Source organism: Haliotis asinina, chromosome 12 (genome assembly GCF_037392515.1).
Source record: "Haliotis asinina isolate JCU_RB_2024 chromosome 12, JCU_Hal_asi_v2, whole genome shotgun sequence".
NCBI classification, from domain to species: Eukaryota; Metazoa; Mollusca; class Gastropoda; order Lepetellida; family Haliotidae; genus Haliotis; species Haliotis asinina.
The window spans coordinates 35249614-35271008 of NC_090291.1; the positions used below are offsets into that span (position 1 = coordinate 35249614).

Genomic DNA, 21395 nt, shown 5'->3' on the forward strand with positions numbered 1-21395 from the left:
TCTGTGAAGAGCCGGTATTGACAAAGTCCCGCGCTTAATGTGACAGCGCTTTTTACTAACTCACAAGAGGGGCCTTTCTGTGACCTCCGCTCGTTTCCCACGTGCTTTTTGTGAGTCCTTACAGCGACATAACGTTTGACGATGCTGTGGAGGGAGATGCCAAGCTTTTGATATCATTAATTAACGTTTCTTTTTCATAAATGGTCAATACATCTTTGCTTATGTTCAATATTACCGTCAAGTAATACCATTGATATATAAATCCTGTTGTCATGAATGATGAATTATGAAACGTGGTGCATCAGTAAAGCTCACCTACAGCTTCACCTACATTTACATTCTGTGATCTGATCAGGTGAATACTGATGCATTTTAAAACCGTGTCATAATGGATTGGGTCTATTATTGTGACGTTCTCTTCCCACAGAGGTTACTTGTCATATCATCCCCACGAACTTCGGTTCTAATACGGCCCTTTCATTTTGCGAGTGTTCTGGATCCGTGATTGGTTGCAATCAGATTTAGTCGTGCAATCAGCGACGTTGTTTCAAAAGTGATAATTCGTAAGATCTCGGCAATTTCCGTAGGTTTCGGGAAAACTAGACCCTTCTATGCGCTAATGACGGTTCATTGGCGTCCCTATCACCCTCGTTGACAACGGACAAGCTAGACATTAAATGTCACATCAACACAAGTAACCCCTGTGGGAAGAGAATGTTATTGTGCATCTTTGTCAGTTGCTTGTCAACATGTCCGAACAGCCGAGGCAAGATCGCCGTTTGACATCTCAGTATCGAAAAACCGTCAGCAATGTCCAAACTTTCTTTAAACAAGAAGCTACAGATGGTTTATTGTTTCGGATTCGGGCTGCGATCAGCAGCAGCTGGTGTTTCCAGTGATACCTGAACTGGATGTAGAGAGTAATAGCGACAGCGATTCGGATTTTTAAAGTAACTGCTGTCTGTGTATCTGCTGAATAAGCAATTCAATTAAAAATGAAATGGTCATTGTTTTAGAAGTGTTGTTTTCCGGGATAAATTCTGTAACGAATCCATGTATCTATGGTTCGCACGAACGTAACATTAATAACATGCAATTGCTCCCCTATTTAATGAACTCGACCTGTCGTTTGTGTTATTTGTGGTCGTGGGTATGTAGGCTAGCTCAGGTCACGCTGAACAAGCTGTAATAAGTAAGTTGTGAAAGACCATGATATATACTACAGAGGTGACAAACACGACCATGGATCTAGATGCTGGCAGGCGTTAGATCATACAGTAAGTGAATCGCAGATTCGAACCATGATCAGCGGATCATGGTAGCACCAAGGGATGCAACCCTGCTAAGTGATGTGTGATGTATGAGACGAAAGACCACTGTGCCTCTCTTACAAATACAGAATGTGTGATACACTGTAGTCTCTTAATGATAAACTTAGATCTAATAATTAATAAATATAATATATTTCATAACATTGCATTGTGTAAAGTTTTCATCGCAGCTATTTGATTAAAAAAATACACTTAAGAATAGATGGACTATGAATTTGGACATTTACCTCGTAGACGCTCCTGAGCTTCAATCTGTGGAAGAGTGGGATGAACACATGCGCAGTGACTGGGACAGATATGAAGTACGACAAAGCATTCACCCAGAACGCAGCACCAAACAAATAGATCTCCACGGGTACCGCCAGCACCGTAATGGCGGACAGGAAGCTAGCCAGGACAGAGAAGGCAACCGGAAGGAACTTCATGTCCCGACTCCCCAACAGGTACTCGTCCGTTGTCTTTTGTCCTCCTCGTCGGCAGCCATGATATATCCCTATGACCGCCGACACTACCAACATCAACGTCAGAACTAAGTAGTCGTGCCATCCGAATCTGTTCGACATCGTCACAAGTGTCCTCTACTACGGTAACAGTTTTTGGCGATCCTTTAGGTTCCCTTTGAAACTGTCTCCCGCATATGGCGTCATATGATACTGCCAGAGATCAACACCGATTGGCCAAGACAACTGCCTGTTATTTGTAACTCGGTTCCCAAAGTTTCAAAAGTTTCAGACATATCTCATAATTTTAAAAGCGCACATGTCCTGGTATTCCAAGGGTACTGATTGGTCGCTTGCTCTGTTCTTCTGGTAGTGACGTTCTCGTCTCCAGTGATACAGCATTAACACGGGCTGAGCAGCAGGAAATCCTGGGCCTTCCTTAATATATATTCACAGAACACTTCGTGATCACTACGTGGATACACATTTCCTTTGTAACCACAGATGTAATCACATTACATCACCTGAGTATAATTTCTCCAGAGATATATTCTGATTAGACTTTCACAAACGCTCACAATGTTACAACGTCATTTTGATTGCGGGGCGCTGTTGCTGGAATCCACCCCTACACACAGGCAAAATTTGATTTAGGAAATTCTGACACCATAACAGCAGATAATATCAAAGCACTATTTCGACGTATGAATTATCCTTTTCCCATGTTCTTCTTTCCGTGTTCCCACGATACCCATTAGGTGTACGGAAACTACATTCACTTTCAAGGAAGCTCGCGTTAAATCTTGTCCCTGTTCGGAGAAGTCCGTTTTTCCTCACAAAACTGTATAAAATATTCTTCTCACGAATCAACAAGTCCTGGTCTTCAGAGAAGAAAGTTCGAAATTACAAACGAAATTTAAATGTCATGTGGACAGAGTCGATATAAGCACAAAAGAGGCGCTGTAACACCAGTAAGTGTTCAACTTAACCTCTGTGCACGAACGCCAGTGAGGCTCTGACGAATCCAGCACTATTTCTGATCCCACTCACACCTCCACTCAAACAATCCCGTCCGTGTTACTTGCCCTGGGGGAATTCCCAACTCTCATCTCCATTATTACTACAACACACACAATCATGCACCAAAAAGTTCATCCTCGCTTGACCGCTTGACATGCCGTCTGCTTCTAGCGTTTGGATACGGGTGCTCTCGACTCGAGCTGTTGTATTGTATACGGAAGCAGACAGTTGTAGTATTTCGGTGAATTGTACTCATCCGCTTACCTCGAATGAAGTCAGTCCACCTGTATCGTCTGCTACGGTAGACGTGAGTCAGGCACACCTGTCGTCTGCTGTGTGTGGACAGTTCACGGCATGCTCTGAACACCGCGCGAGCGCAAGCTCTTAACACTACCCTGCTACACGGTCGAGAGAGGTCTATTTGGCAGCCAGTGTTATATCCCAATTACCTGGATGAGGCTTTTTTGAAGGTGTATGTTGTGAAGAATTGAGTTTATTTCCAATGTTGTCAGATTTTCCAATCAACAGACGAAGTAAGAATGAAGTGTTTGATGAAGATTTACTTACATCGTAATCCATTCTACAGCCCAATTCATTTGAGTGACACAGTAGTGTTGTACCGCGACTGTCAAATGCACCTGCGCTGATACAAAAATCCTCGGGCCGGTTTACAGTTATACTGACATAGTCCATTTACATATGTGTATCCAGATGGGGGTGGGCTGAAGGGGTGCCAGCATGAGCTCTCCAACCCTATATTGTTCGATTCACACCCTGGGTGAGTGTATAGAACCTAACGACCGGTGTAGTGCTGTTCACGTCGCTGACAACGTCGCCGAAGGTACAGATCTACCTGTACATTGAGGCTGGGAAGATACTGATCGATATTTTATGGAGGGTTCTTTAAGGCCCCTTAATATTTCTGTAACTGTTACATAAATCCAGAACTGTCTGTTTAATAGGGGAGGGAAACCCGAAGAGATATTGTGGTGTTTCATAGATGGTGGTGAATCAGGCCGAGTGAGTTTACATCCCCGTGCAGTCGAAACGGCAACTTGGTGGTGAAGTTAGCTTAGTGGATTAAGTGTTCGCTCGTCAAGTGAAAGACCCGGGTTCGATTTCCCAACGGGGTACATTGTCTATTTCTATGTCGCCCGTTATTGTAATTGCTGATATTGTTGTGATGTTGCTGAAAGCGACGTAAAACCATCCTCACGTTTGGTGTTAGCAACTGTCATATTGGTTAGACACTTTTTAGTGAGGAAGGAGTTACTCTGTACTAATCTGTACCTGTGAATAGAATTTACATCACTTGAGTGAGTGACTATAGTTTCATGCCGCTTTTAACAATATTCCAGCAATATATCACGGCGGCGAACACAACAGATTGGCTTCGAACACTGTACCTATCTGGGGAATAGAACAAGGGTCTTCCACGTGACGAGCGAACGCTTTAACCACTAGGCTACCCACTGCCCATACATCCCTTGAGAGAAGATTTCGTGTTCTTGGATTGTGAAATCTCCTTCTGCCATTCAGAAAGTAGTCAAACGTGACATATTTACCGAGAAGGTTTAATCCCAAATGTATCTCGTTACGACTCTCTGAGCAGTTTTTCAGATATAGCAAGGCGCGTCAGCTTGAATGGAAGTGACACAGGTCTTTGTTAAAATGTGCATACACGGACATGGTGTTGACAAGCTGGGAAACATAATCAGATCGAAACAGGATTCAGCATCGTGATCATGTTTCCTTCCTGTATTATACCGGACTTTCGTCGGTTCTATATCGCCCACTGAATTACCATACCGGGGTTATCATGGATACAGTACCACAACAAGTATGCTGACGGCGACACAAGCAGGTCCTTGTTTTTCGATTAATGTCAAAAGCCAGGGCAACAACAAGTACAATCTTCTAATTTCTTTAAATTTTTTGTTTGTTTTTAAACGTCGCACTGAGCAACTTCCCAGCTATACTACGACGGTCTGAGCAATATCCTAGCTATATGACGACGGTGAGTAAATAATTGGACCTAGTGCAGACAAACCTCTAAATGACATTATGACATCGATCTGCTCTTAAAATAAGATAAACTTAAATGTCCCTCAATGGAAAACTGTCTTGCATTCAAAGATCGAATATAGTGTGTGTGCGCTGACGCACACACACACTCACGCAAGTATACACGCTATGTCAAGCTGATCACAATATACATGTATTGATGAATCAGACCTCAAACTGCATGATATAATCATCATTAGCTCGTGACACGTCACTGAATTCGCTATTACAAATTCGGAGGAAGGTTAAGACGTTTTAGGTTCTATGGGACAAAAGTCTTTTGAAAACGGCGGACAGAAATTATTACAATTATGAAAAAAGTGTGATGAATCCGATTGAATGGCCCGAGATTTCTATTTGAGCCTTGGATCATACTGAAAAGGAAAAGGTTTGAAAGAGAATCCGCCAGTTTTGATGGATGTTTTTTCAATTTTGTCAGGCGTGTTTTTTTCATTGTAAGAGGAAGATTGCCGTACCACGCATGAAAGTTAAAGTACAAATAAAGTATGTTTGGTAGGACAATTTTAAGCATGGGTTTCTGAAGACCAGTTCTAAAACGAATCTTCAAGAGTGTTGACGCCTTCCAGAATAATCCACTCTTGGATCCAAACACCGACCCTCGAACAACCGTTTACTCCACTAGGCCATGGAATGAGCCTCACTCGGGAGAGAGCACCGTGTACGAAACAGCCACTGGCGAGCCAGCTCATGGTTAGTATATATATGTCGATTGGCTAGTGAATAGTCATGGGGTCACTTTGCAAATATATCACTCTCTCCGCCTTAGCAATATTCCAGCTATATGGCGTCGGTCTGTAAATAAGCGAGTCTGGACCAAACAATCCAGTGATCAACAACATGAGAATCGATCTGCGCAATTGGGAACCGATGACATGTGCCAACCGAGTCAGCGAGCCACCCGACCACCCGATCCCGTTAGTTGCCTCTTACGAAAAGCATAGTCGCCCTTTGTGCCAAGCATGGGTTGGTGAAGGCCTATTCTTCCACGGGACCTTCACTGGTCATATTAAGTTAGAAACTGAATGGTGATACCCGTGTCAACATTCAAATTTCGGACTAGTGATTTTTTTTCTTTTTGTGGTCTAGTAACTTTCAGACATAGTTATTGGCTAGGAAACTTTGGAAACTGTATCGCACACTGAGGGAACATGCCACGGTTACAAATAAAGGAAGAGATTTGCCCGCGTTAAATGCCAACCCCGCGTCTGCACTTTGGTGTGGTAGCTTTGGGGTTCAAACCCAAACAACCAGTCGACCCTGTCACCCACATCTCAATAATATTCATGTTTTCCCTACATACGAACAAAGACGCTTGTACGTATTGTAACTTGACAAAACGCATACGAATTTGGTTTATTTGTATTCTTTACGTACAACCGTCGGCACACTCTAAAGCGCAGACGTCATCCCGGGTCCCGGGGCGGCAAATTAGATGATAGATAACAACACCCCTTGCCCCTATGAAAGGTCAACACGGGGGGAAAGCAAAGCAACATATCCCTTTCTTAACCTGTTTATTTATCCCAGCAATCCTCTCATAAATGCGTAAAAGTGGGGATCGCGAAGGGGTATAATGTATGTCAGCCCGAGCCGGTTACGACGGAAAAACATCGGCGTGTATTGAAACACAACATGGTTGTAGAATGCCGCGCGCCTTTCTCTTAATGGATACCATTTGTTGTGAGTTCATTATACAGTCAAGATGGAGTCTTTACACCAAGAAAGAAAAACTCTAACCGTCTGTCTTTGAGCTGCCGAACTCAGGTACTCTATGTTTGCTGATATTTGTGTAATGTCTGGGCGAAGTAGATCGACTTGGCCGCTGGAGCCGTACTGGGTCCATTGCAACGTTACGTCTGAAGATTAACTACCAAAGGCTTCGCATTGTTGACGGGTTAAAGATGATATGGGTATTTACTACGATCTTTGAATAGCTCCTAATTGCAGTTATATATCTGTTGTTATGGAACGCTCAACGAAGTAATCGTTAACGCGATAACGTTGGGTGTGTCCAATTGTCTGAAGCCTCATTTCCGTGCAGGTCTAGACGGGGTAATTGGAGCTCTACGTGAAACTGGGACACTGTCTCTGGTTGGTAGGGGTAATCATGAACTGCTTGTTTGTATATACAAGTTGTCATTCCCACCTGGTTTCATTCAGTTATAACATAAATATTTATTCAGCAAAGCCAGGTGAGAATTACAACTTCCCTCCCCTTGAAACAGATTTCGTATGAAGTGGAAGATGATATTTCGGGCACAGCGAAGGTTTTGGCTCGCAAAACAAACCTCAGGCAGTCTTGAAAAATATGTAAGGGGCATTAAAATGTGTTTGCAAGATTTAAATTTCCATTCTCGTGAGGATCCGGAACTCCCTAGCCTCTTTCCGCCTAGCCATTTCAGTAATGCTGAAGCGCTGAAAGAAGCAAGTCTAGATGTCCTAAGATATTCACATATATAGTCAGATTGGTAAGCCAGATTGTGAAACCAGTCATTTCGTGAAATAACTAAGAGGGTCACTCATTTGACGTCATTTTGTGGAACAACAATAAAAAAAAAATATACTTATGTCATTTCTGAAATTTCAATTCATCGATGTGTGGAGTACAGGGGTCAGCATTGTCCTAACTTTCTTTACAGACAGTTTAATGTTTCCGATGTATGCATGCTTCGCGCGAACGCAACATTAATAACATTCACTGCACCCCTATTTAATGACGTTAGCTCGACTTGCCGTTTGTGCCATTTGACCTCTCGGGTCATATGTACTTGGTGCATCCAGAACAGCCAGCCCTCACAAACTCCTGTACACCAGATATAGATGAATTGAAATTTCATGAAATAACTGCAATATACTGATTGTTGTTACACAAAGTGACGCGAAATGGCTGAAATGTTTAGTCATTTCACGAAATGACTGTTTTCACAATCTTATTGTAACATCTAGTTAAAGAAAATTCAAGTCCTGATATTAGCTCGAGTTTAGCTCCAAATGGAAGGGGAACAAACAATAGGATCTGAAAATATGACGTGAGTATCCAGGAACGGTTATGTGTGGAAAATGCCCGAATGGAGTATAGCAGATGAGCGTGACGGTCATTAGGAAGTTCCGTGGCTCACCGGCAACCTGATCAGCCATTGCGAGTACAAGAACCAACATGATTAACGGACGAGAACGCATATGTTGAACGCCGTGCTTTGATTGGATTTTGCTTAACGCTGCAGCAGCCAGTTATCTTGCCTCGTGAACGACGCCCCTCGCGACGGGATATCGGTAGTTTGTGAACGGGATTCTTGACAACGAAATGTTCAACTCAACTAGATGTAATTGCACCATGTCTGGTAGAACCGTGTCGTGCAGGAATGTAAACCATCTTGGTCTGTTCCCACCGTCATGTATTGTAAGAAGTCTGGGGATAATAACCTCGCCGGATATACAGTGTAGCGCATGGGATACTTGCTCACCATTAGGTGAGTGAGTGAGTGGGAGGGTGAGTGAGTGAGTAGGTGAATGAGTGGGTGAACGAGTGGTTGAGTGAGTGAGTGAGTGGGAGGGTGAGTGAATGACTTTGTGAATGGATGGGTGAGTGAGTAGGTGAATCAGTGAACGGTCCAGACTCCGTGAACGGTGTAAAATAACATTCACTCAACTGGCTATATTCTGATAGCTGAATACCAGTTCTAACGCGTTCTCACTCGTTCTTCGACACACTCGTTCTTTGCATGAACAAACACCTCATTATTTGCAGGTTGCACTGATTATACGTGAGTGCAATCAAATAACACTCATCCAAATGGATACATACGGATATTATTATTTCCAGTGAAACACCTTTTTCTATTATTGTAAATGAGGGAAACAAATGTTACATTGGCGGTTTAGAAGTTTGTGAGTAGCAGTAAAAGAAAGAATCTCCCCAAAATAAAACTTGTAAAAAATTATTATTAAAAAAATCTTGGTTAGGTACTTTGAGGAGGAAGATTGAAATTGGACTCTGTTTGACATATAATGGAGACGCTCGATTATTCTGAAAGATAAGTCTCTACCTACACATCATCTTATTATAGTACCGATACTTGAAGATGCAAGACGAAATGAGATACGGCAATACCTTTTTTGGCGAGGTCACTGGGAACAATATAGAAATTGTTCAGAGAAGTGTAATCAAGTGACAAAGAAAACCATAAGATATAGATGCGATTAACTGCCTGACTCTGAGAGTGCGGGTTCGAATCCCGGATGGGACTCAAAAAGGTACTAGAATTAGTACTTTACTAAGAAGGTGTAATCCCAGATATAATATATATTAAATTTTGCCCCTTTCTGAATGACATTGTGTAATGAAACATAACAGCGTCACGATAGGTCGTAATTCTTCGAAGGCTTTGTGTCGCAGTGTTCCGTTCCTTAAAGCGGTCGTAATTCGGATACTTAAACATTGACTTACAATATTCGAAGCGCGACGATCACTTTGAAGAACGGTGTCCAGTTATGTTTTACTTCATACAGAAGGGTGATACATTCGTCGAGTCGAGTCGAGTCGAGTAGTTACGAATGTCGCGAAAGTGGACATTCGCACATACTTTTTGAATTTTGTTTTATCTCGGAAAGGTTCGTACCCGAACGATTCCGAATGCTGTTTAGCGTACGTTCGCTTCCGGGTGATGCACACGGCACACGTTACAACCATGACAACGGTGAGTAAACTGTCGCTGAAAATAATGTTTTTGGCAATATTCAAGGATGTCATTTTGCGGAAATATTAGCTAATCGTAACCATGTCAACAGAAACCTCAAAGCGTACATACTGCAGGTCAATTAACTGTCTTATATGCGGATTTTCTGTTTGTGGAGAGATCTGTGTCAGTGACCTGAATATTTCGTAAGTCCCTCCGATCCATTAGTATAGTATCTGTTGTCTGATTGGTTGAATCTATGTGTTTGATTGTACGGTCATAGGTCGCTCAAAGGTTACCTGACACGACCTTCTACTAGGTTTTGTTAGACTCAGTGGTGGAGTGTAACGAATAACACTGAGACTAAGTTTACTAAGACCGCACCCTTCAATAGCAGGGCGTGGAGTCATCCCAGAGCTGACATCCTTTACTTGTCAACTTACTGACATGGGTTAACCTCTTTGGTCATGTGGACAAGGCGGAAGGTCTATCGTTCGAATCCCAGCATTTTGTGGCCGCAACACTTCCATTAACATTTCTTGTTAATTTCATTCTTGAAAAGTCAGTAAACAGAGATGGACTTGTATCTGTTTGCTACAGCTGTATTCACGTGATGAATTACATAACAAAAAATTAATGATGTTTAAAGCAAGAGTCAATATTTCAGCGAATATAAATCAATTAACCACGGAGCTTCTCTTTTAAAATTTTAAGCGTCCTAAATATATGACGCCACAGCAAAAAACGTACCATTTCTAATATAACTGTTGGATATTTTATACTCTTTTTCATGTCTAGTTACAAGTAAATGTCACTGGAAACAGCATTACTGAATATGAATGTGGTTTTTGGAGTGTCGTTTAGTGTATTCTTTTTTACATTATTGATACGATTCCAAGTATTCAGATGCCATGAACCTACTTAAAGATTTTAAAGACTTTATTTACATGTTAAAGTGTGTGGACTATACTTCCTTAACCTTTGCGGGGGAAATATACCTTCACAACAGAATGCCCTCAACGAGTTAGTAAACTTTGTTTTTCTTGACATAAGAGTTGAGGTAAAGACAAGAAAAGGTCTTATTTGGGGAGGGAAAATGACATGTTTCCATCAACACATCCGATGATATTCCGAAATGTGAGAGATTGTGGACAAATTCCTATAACCAAAACATGGACCATGGCAGCATGGGTAAACAGATAAACGTCCAAGAAATTCTACAACACTGACATATATACGTGTTTCTTTCTTTATATCCACTAGCACCAGTCTACGTTGTTGTAATCGGATAGGCATCTATATTATACATGTACAAACATAGGCGACCTCGGTACAGGCAATGACGAGAACTGACGGGAGTTTGACACGCGTTTGTGGATATTTTGACAGGAGACTGGCGGTGGTGGCAATTAGATCCCCAAAAAAACGGAACATATTGGTGATTAACTCGATATGCGAGTATCTGGCTTTAACAAGGCTCCTTCAACACGTTTCGTGTTGGATTTCAAACACCGAAACTGTTTTGTACGTTGACCTCATTGAACCAAAGGTTTTTCATTTGCTGTTTGACATGAGTAAACGAGCTATAATAAGCTACATAATATTCCAATGTTTAATTGCTAAGAACAACATATTGTGACGTCATTAATTTATGACATCATGAATGATTATATGATGTCATCCGAACTCTTATATGACGTCACCCGACCGCCTTCAACGACGTGTCTGTAGGGTTGTTATTTCGTATGTTATATTTTCATTTTCTCAGTATGTTTCATACAATCAAACACCGGTTTCTAGACGTCAAATGGACGTTCTAAGTGTTTCAATTCATCCGACACAAATGCTAAATTATTACTTTATATGCGTGCAGAGGGGCTAGGCTTTAACCCCCTGGATGCCACAGGGACATATATGTCCCTCCTCTTCACACCTCACTTTGAAGTCGAATAAAATTCTAAATATACCACGCATATATAAATACTTCACAGTTTTGAATTCTGCGGAAAATTCCCAGTTTCTTGATACCATCCACTATTATCTCAGACCAAGCGAAAGTGCTTAAAATCGCCTTTCAAAATAGGCTTCTTCGTAAATGTCGCCATTTTTCAAACTGTACAAAATCGAGATTCACAGCGTTATTTGCAGTATGTTTTGAAATGTGAAAATCGGATAATTACTGGGAGTAATGAATTTCAAAAATAGCATATTAATGATCACTGATATCAAGTTTTCATGTAACCCGGAATGATAATTCTGAAACGTCACCGATGTACCCAGAATCGGTTGGGATGTTTTCGAAAATACACTTACACGAACGCCGAAGTGCGCTTTCCGCCATATTGGATAGTGTTTACTAAATCACGTTTCGAGAAGGCCGGTATTGAGAAGCCCATTACATCATCTATACTTCATAGTTAGCTGCGACAAATGCATCATTGAATTCCCCATATATCTTAGAATCAAATTACAAATGGTCTTTGTCACCAATACCAACTGTCTAGACAAAACGAAACGAAATATACTTTGTATGAAAACGAACGCTGTGCTCGAAAGACAGCGCTTGACTGAAATGTAAACAAAGAAAAAATCCAATTTTACAATGCGTAGCATTTTCGGAAATTTCCTAACATCCAGCCCTCTAATCATTGCTTACAATAGCTCAATACGCTTAGTATATTCAGGGGAAGAGTATCGTGGCAAAAAATAGCAAATTGAAAATAGATACAATGAAATAATTTGGTAATTCATAAGAAACTGTCAAAATTTTAGTGCAGCGTGACGCCATGACTGACGCAAAATCACGCAGAACGACAACGGTACTTATCGGCATTTCTGGCTTCTTCCGTCATTTACAATGTAAACGATAAGAACATATCACAATACACAGATAGTCAGAATAATTCTGATTACTTACATCTCACATTTATATACAAAAGATCCCTGAATCAAGCAAAATGTCGTCGCAAAATCCTGTGTACCCTTCTCAGCGAAGCCGCCATTTTGAAAGAAATCGGTCATCGGTAGTGATGTCATACGTCAACATTGTTGCACATATTAGGCAATTTCTTTGAGGTGAAGGTCGGTTGAACAAGAGTAAACACAATGCCCATACCATTCCGATTGCACTTTTAGTATTGTGATGTATATTTTGCGCATCGTTCAGATATTTTTTCATGAAACTGATTTCAGAATCTACGTATATCCATGTTCAACACCATATCATGTGTGGATATAAGGTATCCGTTTTTATTCTTTGAAAGCTTTTGATTGTTTGAATAATATTTACATGGGAAACTGTCTAAGTAAGTGTATTATACCACATTTTAAGCCTCTACACAAGTGTTGGAAGACCACACGTAGCCATTACTGCAACATGTGCTTTAGTTCCCGTGACGTGCAATATTCAATACGTTGGGACAAATATTGCAGTTTCATATGAACAGGTTAATAAACAACGATTTAATTCCAACTTATAAGTAAAACGGATAATATTAATGAAAATGATTTGTACATTTTATCAAATGTAGGGACACACATACTACTATTTAGAGGAATTGTCTTGTTCATTGTATTGGTTCGTGTCGTTTTTATAGACAAAACTATTATCAATATTAATTGACCAGGTGCGAGTTTGTCAAAACGTTTCATGATTCATTATCATTGTTTTTCGATAATAAAGTCAATTCAAATGCGATTAAAATATATCTGATGGCAGAATGTCTAACTCAAACAATTTTTATACGGAAATTGTTAAAAATATATACATCAGGTCAAGTCTTAATTTGGACAAGCATTACGTCCATTTTCTAATACTTCTTTACTGAAACATCGATCTCTTTGTACCTTTCATTGCATACTTATGAAGGGAATTGATTTCATAATCATGAGAAGAAAAGTCTTTTTCCTAAATGAATACTCAATGAACATTCAGGTGTTGTGAAATTTTCATTTATGCTAAATTGATGCTAGGCAGGTTCGCGTGTTGCTCACAATAAGATATGTAGTAAAACCGTGTAATTGTTGATATATTCAGGACACTATTTCAGTGATAATACCATTCATTTTATATTTTGGCTAAAAAGTGTTGAATTCTGACACAGAAGCCGAAATCTTTTACACATTGAGTGGAAATTAGGGTTAGATATATACTAATCAGCAACCAGAGTAGTCTTTTTCCGACGTCACAAAATGCACAAAACATGCTGTGACGTCAACTAAAATGTCGCATTATTTTCAGTTATTTCATTACGTTTGAAAATGTGGCTGTTACTCCGTTAATAATGATGGAAAATTAATAAAAATACATATACACAAACAGGAGAATATGGGAATCTAAGAACTAAAATATGTATCGGATAGGGACATCCAAATCGCTATTGCCTGATTTTTGATGTAGTACACTTGCATCTTGTCTTACAGATTGTGAAACTACCAAAAGGTATCCTCTCACATTGGGGAAATTTGTGTTGGAATAGTTTGGTTCACTGTGAACAAAACATCACGAAAATATTCTGTCCATATCCACAGCAAATTCTCTCCATGTGATCGGAGTTACATTGACCTAATGTAAACCGTAGCTGAGTTATGCCCCCTTATCTTTATACGTACATGACCTCTCTGTCGACGTTTGACGTCATAGTAGAAAATCGATTTTTGACATTTATTGCGGGTCATTTTTGATTTTGTGAGTATGACGTTATGCATTAGCACATACATCCATTTCATATACACTTATGTCGTTCAGATATCAAGCTGTATTTTCTTCGCTGACACTTCCCGTAAAGATGCCAAATTAAAAAAATCGTAGCAGAGTGCTTTTATTGGTGCATGATAAAAAACTGAGAAATTTACTGTTTTTGAACACACACAAAAGTTTTGGACAACTTTTAGCAGTGTCTCTTTCTCAAACCCCTGAGGTAGCCGCAATTATATTTATACCAACGGATAGGAAATCAAATATCCTACATGTCTGTGCAATTTCATAGCCGTACGCAGATCCAGGACCACGCGAGCGCAAATCTCGCACAACGTTCACTTTTCAAACTTTATGAAAATGTGCGCCTGAAAAAAAACTCGGCATCCAGGGGGTTAACTTCGGGACAACCACTGTTTTAATTCTCTTGTGGACACATGTGGTGTTCCTGCAAAGGTTCCTGGTGATGTTCTGAAAGGTCGCACATTACTTATTCCCAGAAAAGGGGACTTGACTGATCCCCAAAACTTTCGCCCTATCACACGTTTGAATACACAATACAAATTATTTACAGGGCGGTTGACAAACCTCGTGTCATCGTACTTCTCTTCCAATAACATCATTTACAGAGATGCACTCGCATGGGCAGGTGCAGACTTCGAACTCTATTCCAATCAGAAGGGGAATTTTCTAGGGGGATTCCTTCAGCCCTTTGCTTTTTTGTTTGTCTCTAAATCCCTTGAGCTTTCTGCTGATTAGGAAGGCGGGTTACCATCCCGGACCTTCACAACACAGGTCCCTAACACCTCTTACTCATCTCCTGTACATTGATGACATCGAGACACCATTTTGAAAGAATGTGTTCTCCTTGTAATAATAACAAATGTAATACTCTTCATCTGAAATGTGGCAAGGTAAGTAATGATGGATCGGTCCATTTACAAGGGGGAGCAGTTATTAATCATCTTGTGGACGAGTACCGGGAGCACAACCGTTCTGACAGTTGGGTAATGCAGAGGGCTGCAGTGTTGGAGAGCCTGTATATTCTCCTGAAAATTCTTGGTGGGTTCGACTAGGCAGTGTTTCCTGGGAAAAGTCCCATTCGCTGTCTGGGCTGCGTGTTGAGGGGGCGGGGGCCCAGAGCTGATGATGAGATTTAGCAGCCTGACTGTGCCAGGATTACCCGAACTCGCTCTGCGGCATTTCAGTCTCGATCTGTAAAACATAACAATAATAATAATACACTTTTCAAAAAAAGGGGAAAAAACAGAAACGCAAAACCCATAGTAATTACTGATGTCCACCATGTGGTGTTGAAGTCAGCATGACCACCTCCACCTGCTACCACTGCCCACCTCCTGGGTACAGATCGATTCAGTCGTTGGATGTTTTGTTGTGGAATCCTTGTCCATTCCTCCTGCAGCATGTGGAACAACGGTTGGAAGATTCTGTGGTGCATTACGACGTCTATGTACCCGTCTATCTCTCTGATCCCAAAGGTGTTAGACTGGGTTTACATCCAGGGATCTGGAGGGCCAGTGGAGGGGATTGATGATGTTATTGGCCAGGTAGTCCACGGTGGCAAGTGCTGTGTGGGGCCTGGCGTTGTCCTGTTGGGAGAGCTGTCGTTGACGGTCAACAAGGTGAAGGACGTGCGGATGGAGAATGTGGTCGTTGTTTCGATTGGCCATCAGATTGCCTTGGACAAGCACAAGTTCCGATCTGCGGGTGTATGAGATCGCTATTCACAACATAACACTTCCTTCCACCGAATCTTTCCACATGTCTGATGCAGTTAGTTAGGAGCAAAATTTTCATCACGACGTCTGTAGGTCTCTGCCATCAGGTCGCCTCCAGTTTGCCAGGTTTCATGGCAGCACTGTGTTACACCATCTCACTCGTCGACGTCGACGTCGATGTAGTCGTGTCAAGGAGGAGGCAACTTTTGGACTTTTGGCACTTCTCGGAGACGGTTCCTGATTGTCTGATCGGACACTCTTCGGGCTCCGAACTGTGCTTGTGCTGTGTCCCGGGCGGCACGATAGCTGCCACGAAGGATGTACCGATCTTGGGCAGGTGTGGTGACTAGGTCTTCCTGATCTTGGACGGTCATTTGTCGAATTTGTTTGACGAAATCGATCCCACAATCGAGTTATTGTGTTAGGATGAACGTTGAAGATCCTTGCCACCTCACTCTTTGATTCGCCCGCTTGCAATCGTCCAATGGCCTGATTTCGATCGGCAGCGTTGAGACGTCTCATTTCCGTGTACAGTGCTTGCAAAGATCATGGATAAAATTGTGAGATTCATTTGGGTCTTTATAGTAACATGCTGTACTCATGCATTGCGCCTGATATGCATTGCAACTCATGCATTGCAACAATCATTGTGCCTGATATTCGTGCTGCATGACATCCACGCACATCATGACAATCCTGATTGATAAAACCGTTCAAAATCGAATTGCTTTAAGATTTAATACTTATCTACCAGCAGGGAAATCATCACAGCTATACACATATGATTTCCATTCAATTTTCTGATGATTATTAAGAAAACTGGAACTATTTAAACAACATATATGTGTATTAGGGATATATTAAAATATACTTATGGTGCACAATCAGGTGTCATTCGACGGAACTAATCGACGGAAAGATGGTAGAATAAAACCATACTCACTCACTACTTGTGATTGAATGTTGATAGGTACAAAAATAATGCGAATTCATTCCGTTAAAACTTAATACATGTTTTTTAGATTTTTTCTGCAATACTGTGCTGTTTATCTATTTTTCTTTTATTTTTTTAGATTTTTTCGGCAAGACTATGTTGTTTATCGGTCAGCATTTCACGGTGAGTGAAAAAACAGACCTGGAAATTCGTGTAACCGAACTTGTGGGGTCTTCTGAAGGGGAACTGGTTATCAAGACTATCACATGACGGGGCATAGTGAAGTGACTGGTCGAGGGTGTGCTCATCAAAGTCACGTGACACTTCATCTTCTCAAACACCATCAAAACAACGCCGAAATGTGTTGGATAGTAATGGTAAGCAAATTTAACATCCATATTTTTGAGGCTATAACTCAATACAATCCTCAGTTGCGGGTCTTAGTTTCAGTAATAAGCCGTATGCTGCATCTGTCTCACAGTTCTGTTTGAAATGATTAAATGAGACTTTACTCTCCTATGTGCAATGACGGTATTTGTCCAGTTAAAATGCCACCAATAACTATTGTGATGGAGAACTGTCACATGATGAAATTAACCGCTTCGACCTCAATACGACTTTCACGGGAAAACATACTGGCCCTGAATACCTCTAGCACAATAAGGATATAAATATTCCTTATATTTAAATGTAATATTAACATTTTTGTTGCTCTCTTCATATCACAATGCGTATTTATCTGCATGCACTCCAAAAAAGCCATTTCAACATGTTACACAAACGCCAGTGGTCGTCAGCTGTTGATCATTATGATTGTCAGTTAATGTGCAATTATTATGTAAATTTGTATATGTACACTCAGTAAATTGGGGTCCCATGAAGACCTGGAGTAGAACAGACTTTCAGGAACCCATGCTTGCCATAAAAGGCGACTATGCTTGTCGTAAGAGGTGACTAACGGGATCGGGTGGAATCATTATGAAGGCCACATGTTAGGTGTCTGCAATCCTGATATCATGACCACTTTTCCATAAAACGTTGTGTAGTTTCCATAATCATTGTACATTCACTTTCAATAAACGAGGGGCGGTGGGGTAGCCTGGTGTGAGGCCCATTTTCTGGTGTCCCCCGCCGTGATATCGCTGGAATATTGCTAAAAGCGGCGTAAAACCAAACTCACTCACTCACTCACTCACTCACTCAATTCAATAAACGAATTTGACTATTCCTACTGCTGACTGGTCACTAAACTGGTGACGTCATATACTTCCATTGTTGAGAACAATGTGGAACACATGTACATTATCCATTGTCAACGTGGGTTTGTTGCTTTTAATTTTCTCATCTTCGTTGTCAGATTTATACTGTCATGTTGTTAGTACCTGTATCTAATTTAATTATCAATATGAAGCTGGGTTTCAAACGGACGTGGTTTGTTTGTAGTATAACGCTACATCCGGCATTGTTTCAACTAAAAAGTAACGTTGACAATACAGTCAGGACCAGGCAATCCATTTGTTGAACCCAGGCCCAAGTCCCAGTGTTTAGGTTTAAGCATTACTTATGATCTCTATCGATATCTCAACATATCTAGAAATATAGCTGCAATATTTCCGAGTGTGGCGTAAAACTAAACTTCTGTGTCATGCTTAGTATTTCTGTGTAGTATACTCCTTCCTCCACGAAGTTCTGTTGAGTCAGGTGATGTGGACTTAAAAGTGAGAACCGGAGTTATGAGGCCACTACATTTCTGCCAATCACGGTTGACAAGGTTCAACTTTAGTAAGAAAGAATGATAACTTGCCATTAGGGGAACCCCAGTGATATTCAATACAACATCTACTCTGAATTGCTTTTGGATAATACAAAACCCCTGCCGACACTAAGCCGATAGGGAACTGCTCTGTCTATTAAACATATTGATTAAGAATATAGTGAATTCAGTCAATAAACTATGACATAAAAGCCATCAGCTATCACTATTTACTGACATTTGACGTATGTGGCGATACTAATCGCCTTCCGCATCCTGCTTCATGGGTCCGTTCTTCTGTAATGATTACAGCAGATGTTGAATCAAGATGACACAAGGAAATAACGCACAATAAGGAAATATATATACATACAGGATATTAACTGTCATATTGTAGCGTGGCAAGTGTGTGTGAAATGACTTTCTGATAAAAGTGAGTGAGTTTTGTTTTACGCCGCACTCAGCAATATTCCAGCTATATGCAAATAATCGAGTCTGGACCAGACAATCCAGTCATCAACAACATGAGCATCGATCTGCGCAATTGGGAACCGATGACATGTGTCAACACAATCAGCGAGCCTGGTCACCCGACCCCGTTAGTCGCCTTTTACAACAAGCATAGTCGCCTTTAATGGCAAGTATAGGTTGCTGAAGGCCTGTTCTACCTCGGAACTTCACGGGTCTCTGATAAGAAGTAGACGTCACAGTCTTTCATTTAAAGTCTTCTCCTAGTATTTGTTTCACTGTGAGGCCCAGTGACTTGTTTACGTTGTTGTGTGAAGCCATGTGAAAACTACCCGTGTAGGTTATGGAGGTTCTCGGTTTTAAAGAGTTATCCAAATTGTTTCTGTTTGTTTGCTTCCCATTGGCGCATTAGGATCCGCTGACCATTGACTCTATTCTCTCTGATTATGGCACTCTGCTCCATGTATGTTAGTGGTACTTCTGTCTTGATCCAATGTGAAAAAAAAACAGTCGTTAAATGACGTATGTAATGTACAAAGCCTTGTCCTGACTCCAGTATTTTAAGTTACTCGCCGTTGTCTTTTAGCTGAAATTTTGCTGCAGGTGACGTTCAGTTACAACCAAACCAAATCTGTCCTAACATTTAATGGGGCGGTGGGGTAACCTAGCTGTTAAAGCGTTGGCTTGTCACGCCGAAGACCCGGGTTCGATTCCTCTCATGGGCAACAATATATGACGCCCATTTCTGGTCTCCTGATATTGCTGGCATATTGCAACACCCTTAAACGCTTGTAACTAATTGCGACATCTTTGCGAATGTAAGTCATCAGCATCCCCCGCAAAGGCAAAATACTCTTCATTGATATGTCTGCTAATTATGATTACAGTATGTCAAAGTTTGTGTGTGCATATCGCAGAGCATTCTCCTCCCACAGAGGTTACTCTTGTCATATCTTCCTACCTCTGTTCAAAGAGAGTGGTGGCAGAGTGGAAGGAGAATATTGGAAAGTTTTACAGTTCTGGTCCTGAAAAGAACACTACCACCAAATACAGTCGAGGTCGAACTGGTTGCCATGGAAACTGAAAAATAAAATTCACACACTGGTGTAACCTCCTAATGGCACGTTGAGGGATTATGGTGAACATGGGGAACATGTGTACCAAGTTTGATTAAGTTTGGGAGAACTAAAGATGACATCCTCAAGGCAGCGGCCTATGTCATGTTTCCATAGAAACCGAAAAAAACTCATATCTGGGCCTAATTTCCCAAAAGGCGCATATATGAGATCATGCTTGATGTGTGTACTATGTTTGATGAAGCTGGCATATATAGTTCACAAGACTTGCTCCGGACAAGATAACATCCTCATAGCCGCTGCCTAAGTCATGTCTCCATGGAAACCACAAAAAATGAATGAAATAAACTAAAATAAAATATAAAATTCAATTCAATTCAATTCATATCTGGGTCTGACCCCCAAAAGGCACGTGTTTGATGTGTATACCAGGTTTGGTTAAGCTATCACGAATAGTTTAGGAGCTATGCTTCCGACAAAATATGACGGACGGATGGACGGGACTCGTTTCCATAACAACGAAGTTGCGGGGGATAATTAGGAGAAAAATATCATGGCTTCAGATTGCCTAAAACTTTTGATAATTAATGTCACGAATGGTATTAGGATAAGGATACTTAGAATGTAAGGATATTCAGAACGTGTAACATTTCGTAGATTTTCGTTTGGAAAATGCCACAGACACTGTATTGGTGTTGTCAGACCAATGGCCATTAGGAAAGTACATTGGGGATTCTAACCCACTTCCAGTACATACATGCGGGAGCATGGAACGGATCTCTTCACAGCATGTTGTATTTCCTTACTTCACTGCGGGATCGGGTGGTCAGACTTGGTGAATAGTTTAGCACATGGCATTGTATAGCAAAAGCGTAAATTGATGCTCATGCTGGTGATCCCTGGATTGTCTAGTCCAGATCCGATTATTTACAGACCACCGTCATATATCTGGAATATTTCTGAGTGCGGCGTAAAACTAAACTCTCTCATCACTGGATCATGACCTTAAGTCGTTGCTTTTAACGATAGGGGCGCGATATAGCGTCATATACTAAAACCGTCTGCGCTGAAATATCATGATGTCATTGCTTACAAGAGTATCTGTGGGAAGCCGTTTACTTGATATCAACCAGGCAAATCACAAAACAGATGTCATTCTGTAGAACGAATGTTCTTA

The 21395-nt window shown here is 41.0% G+C and overlaps 1 protein-coding gene across 1 annotated transcript in view; it reads right to left on the reverse strand.

The window, feature by feature from the left end:
- The window catches only part of LOC137258227 (sodium-coupled monocarboxylate transporter 1-like), a 42135-nt gene extending 39744 nt beyond the window's left edge, over nucleotides 1-2391 (reverse strand). The window contains exon 1 of the mRNA XM_067795817.1: nucleotides 1559-2391. Coding sequence (XP_067651918.1) covers nucleotides 1559-1894 — 336 coding nt within the window. The 5' untranslated portion in view covers nucleotides 1895-2391. The remainder of the gene's footprint in view (nucleotides 1-1558) is intronic.
- Nucleotides 2392-21395: the final 19004 nt, after the last annotated feature.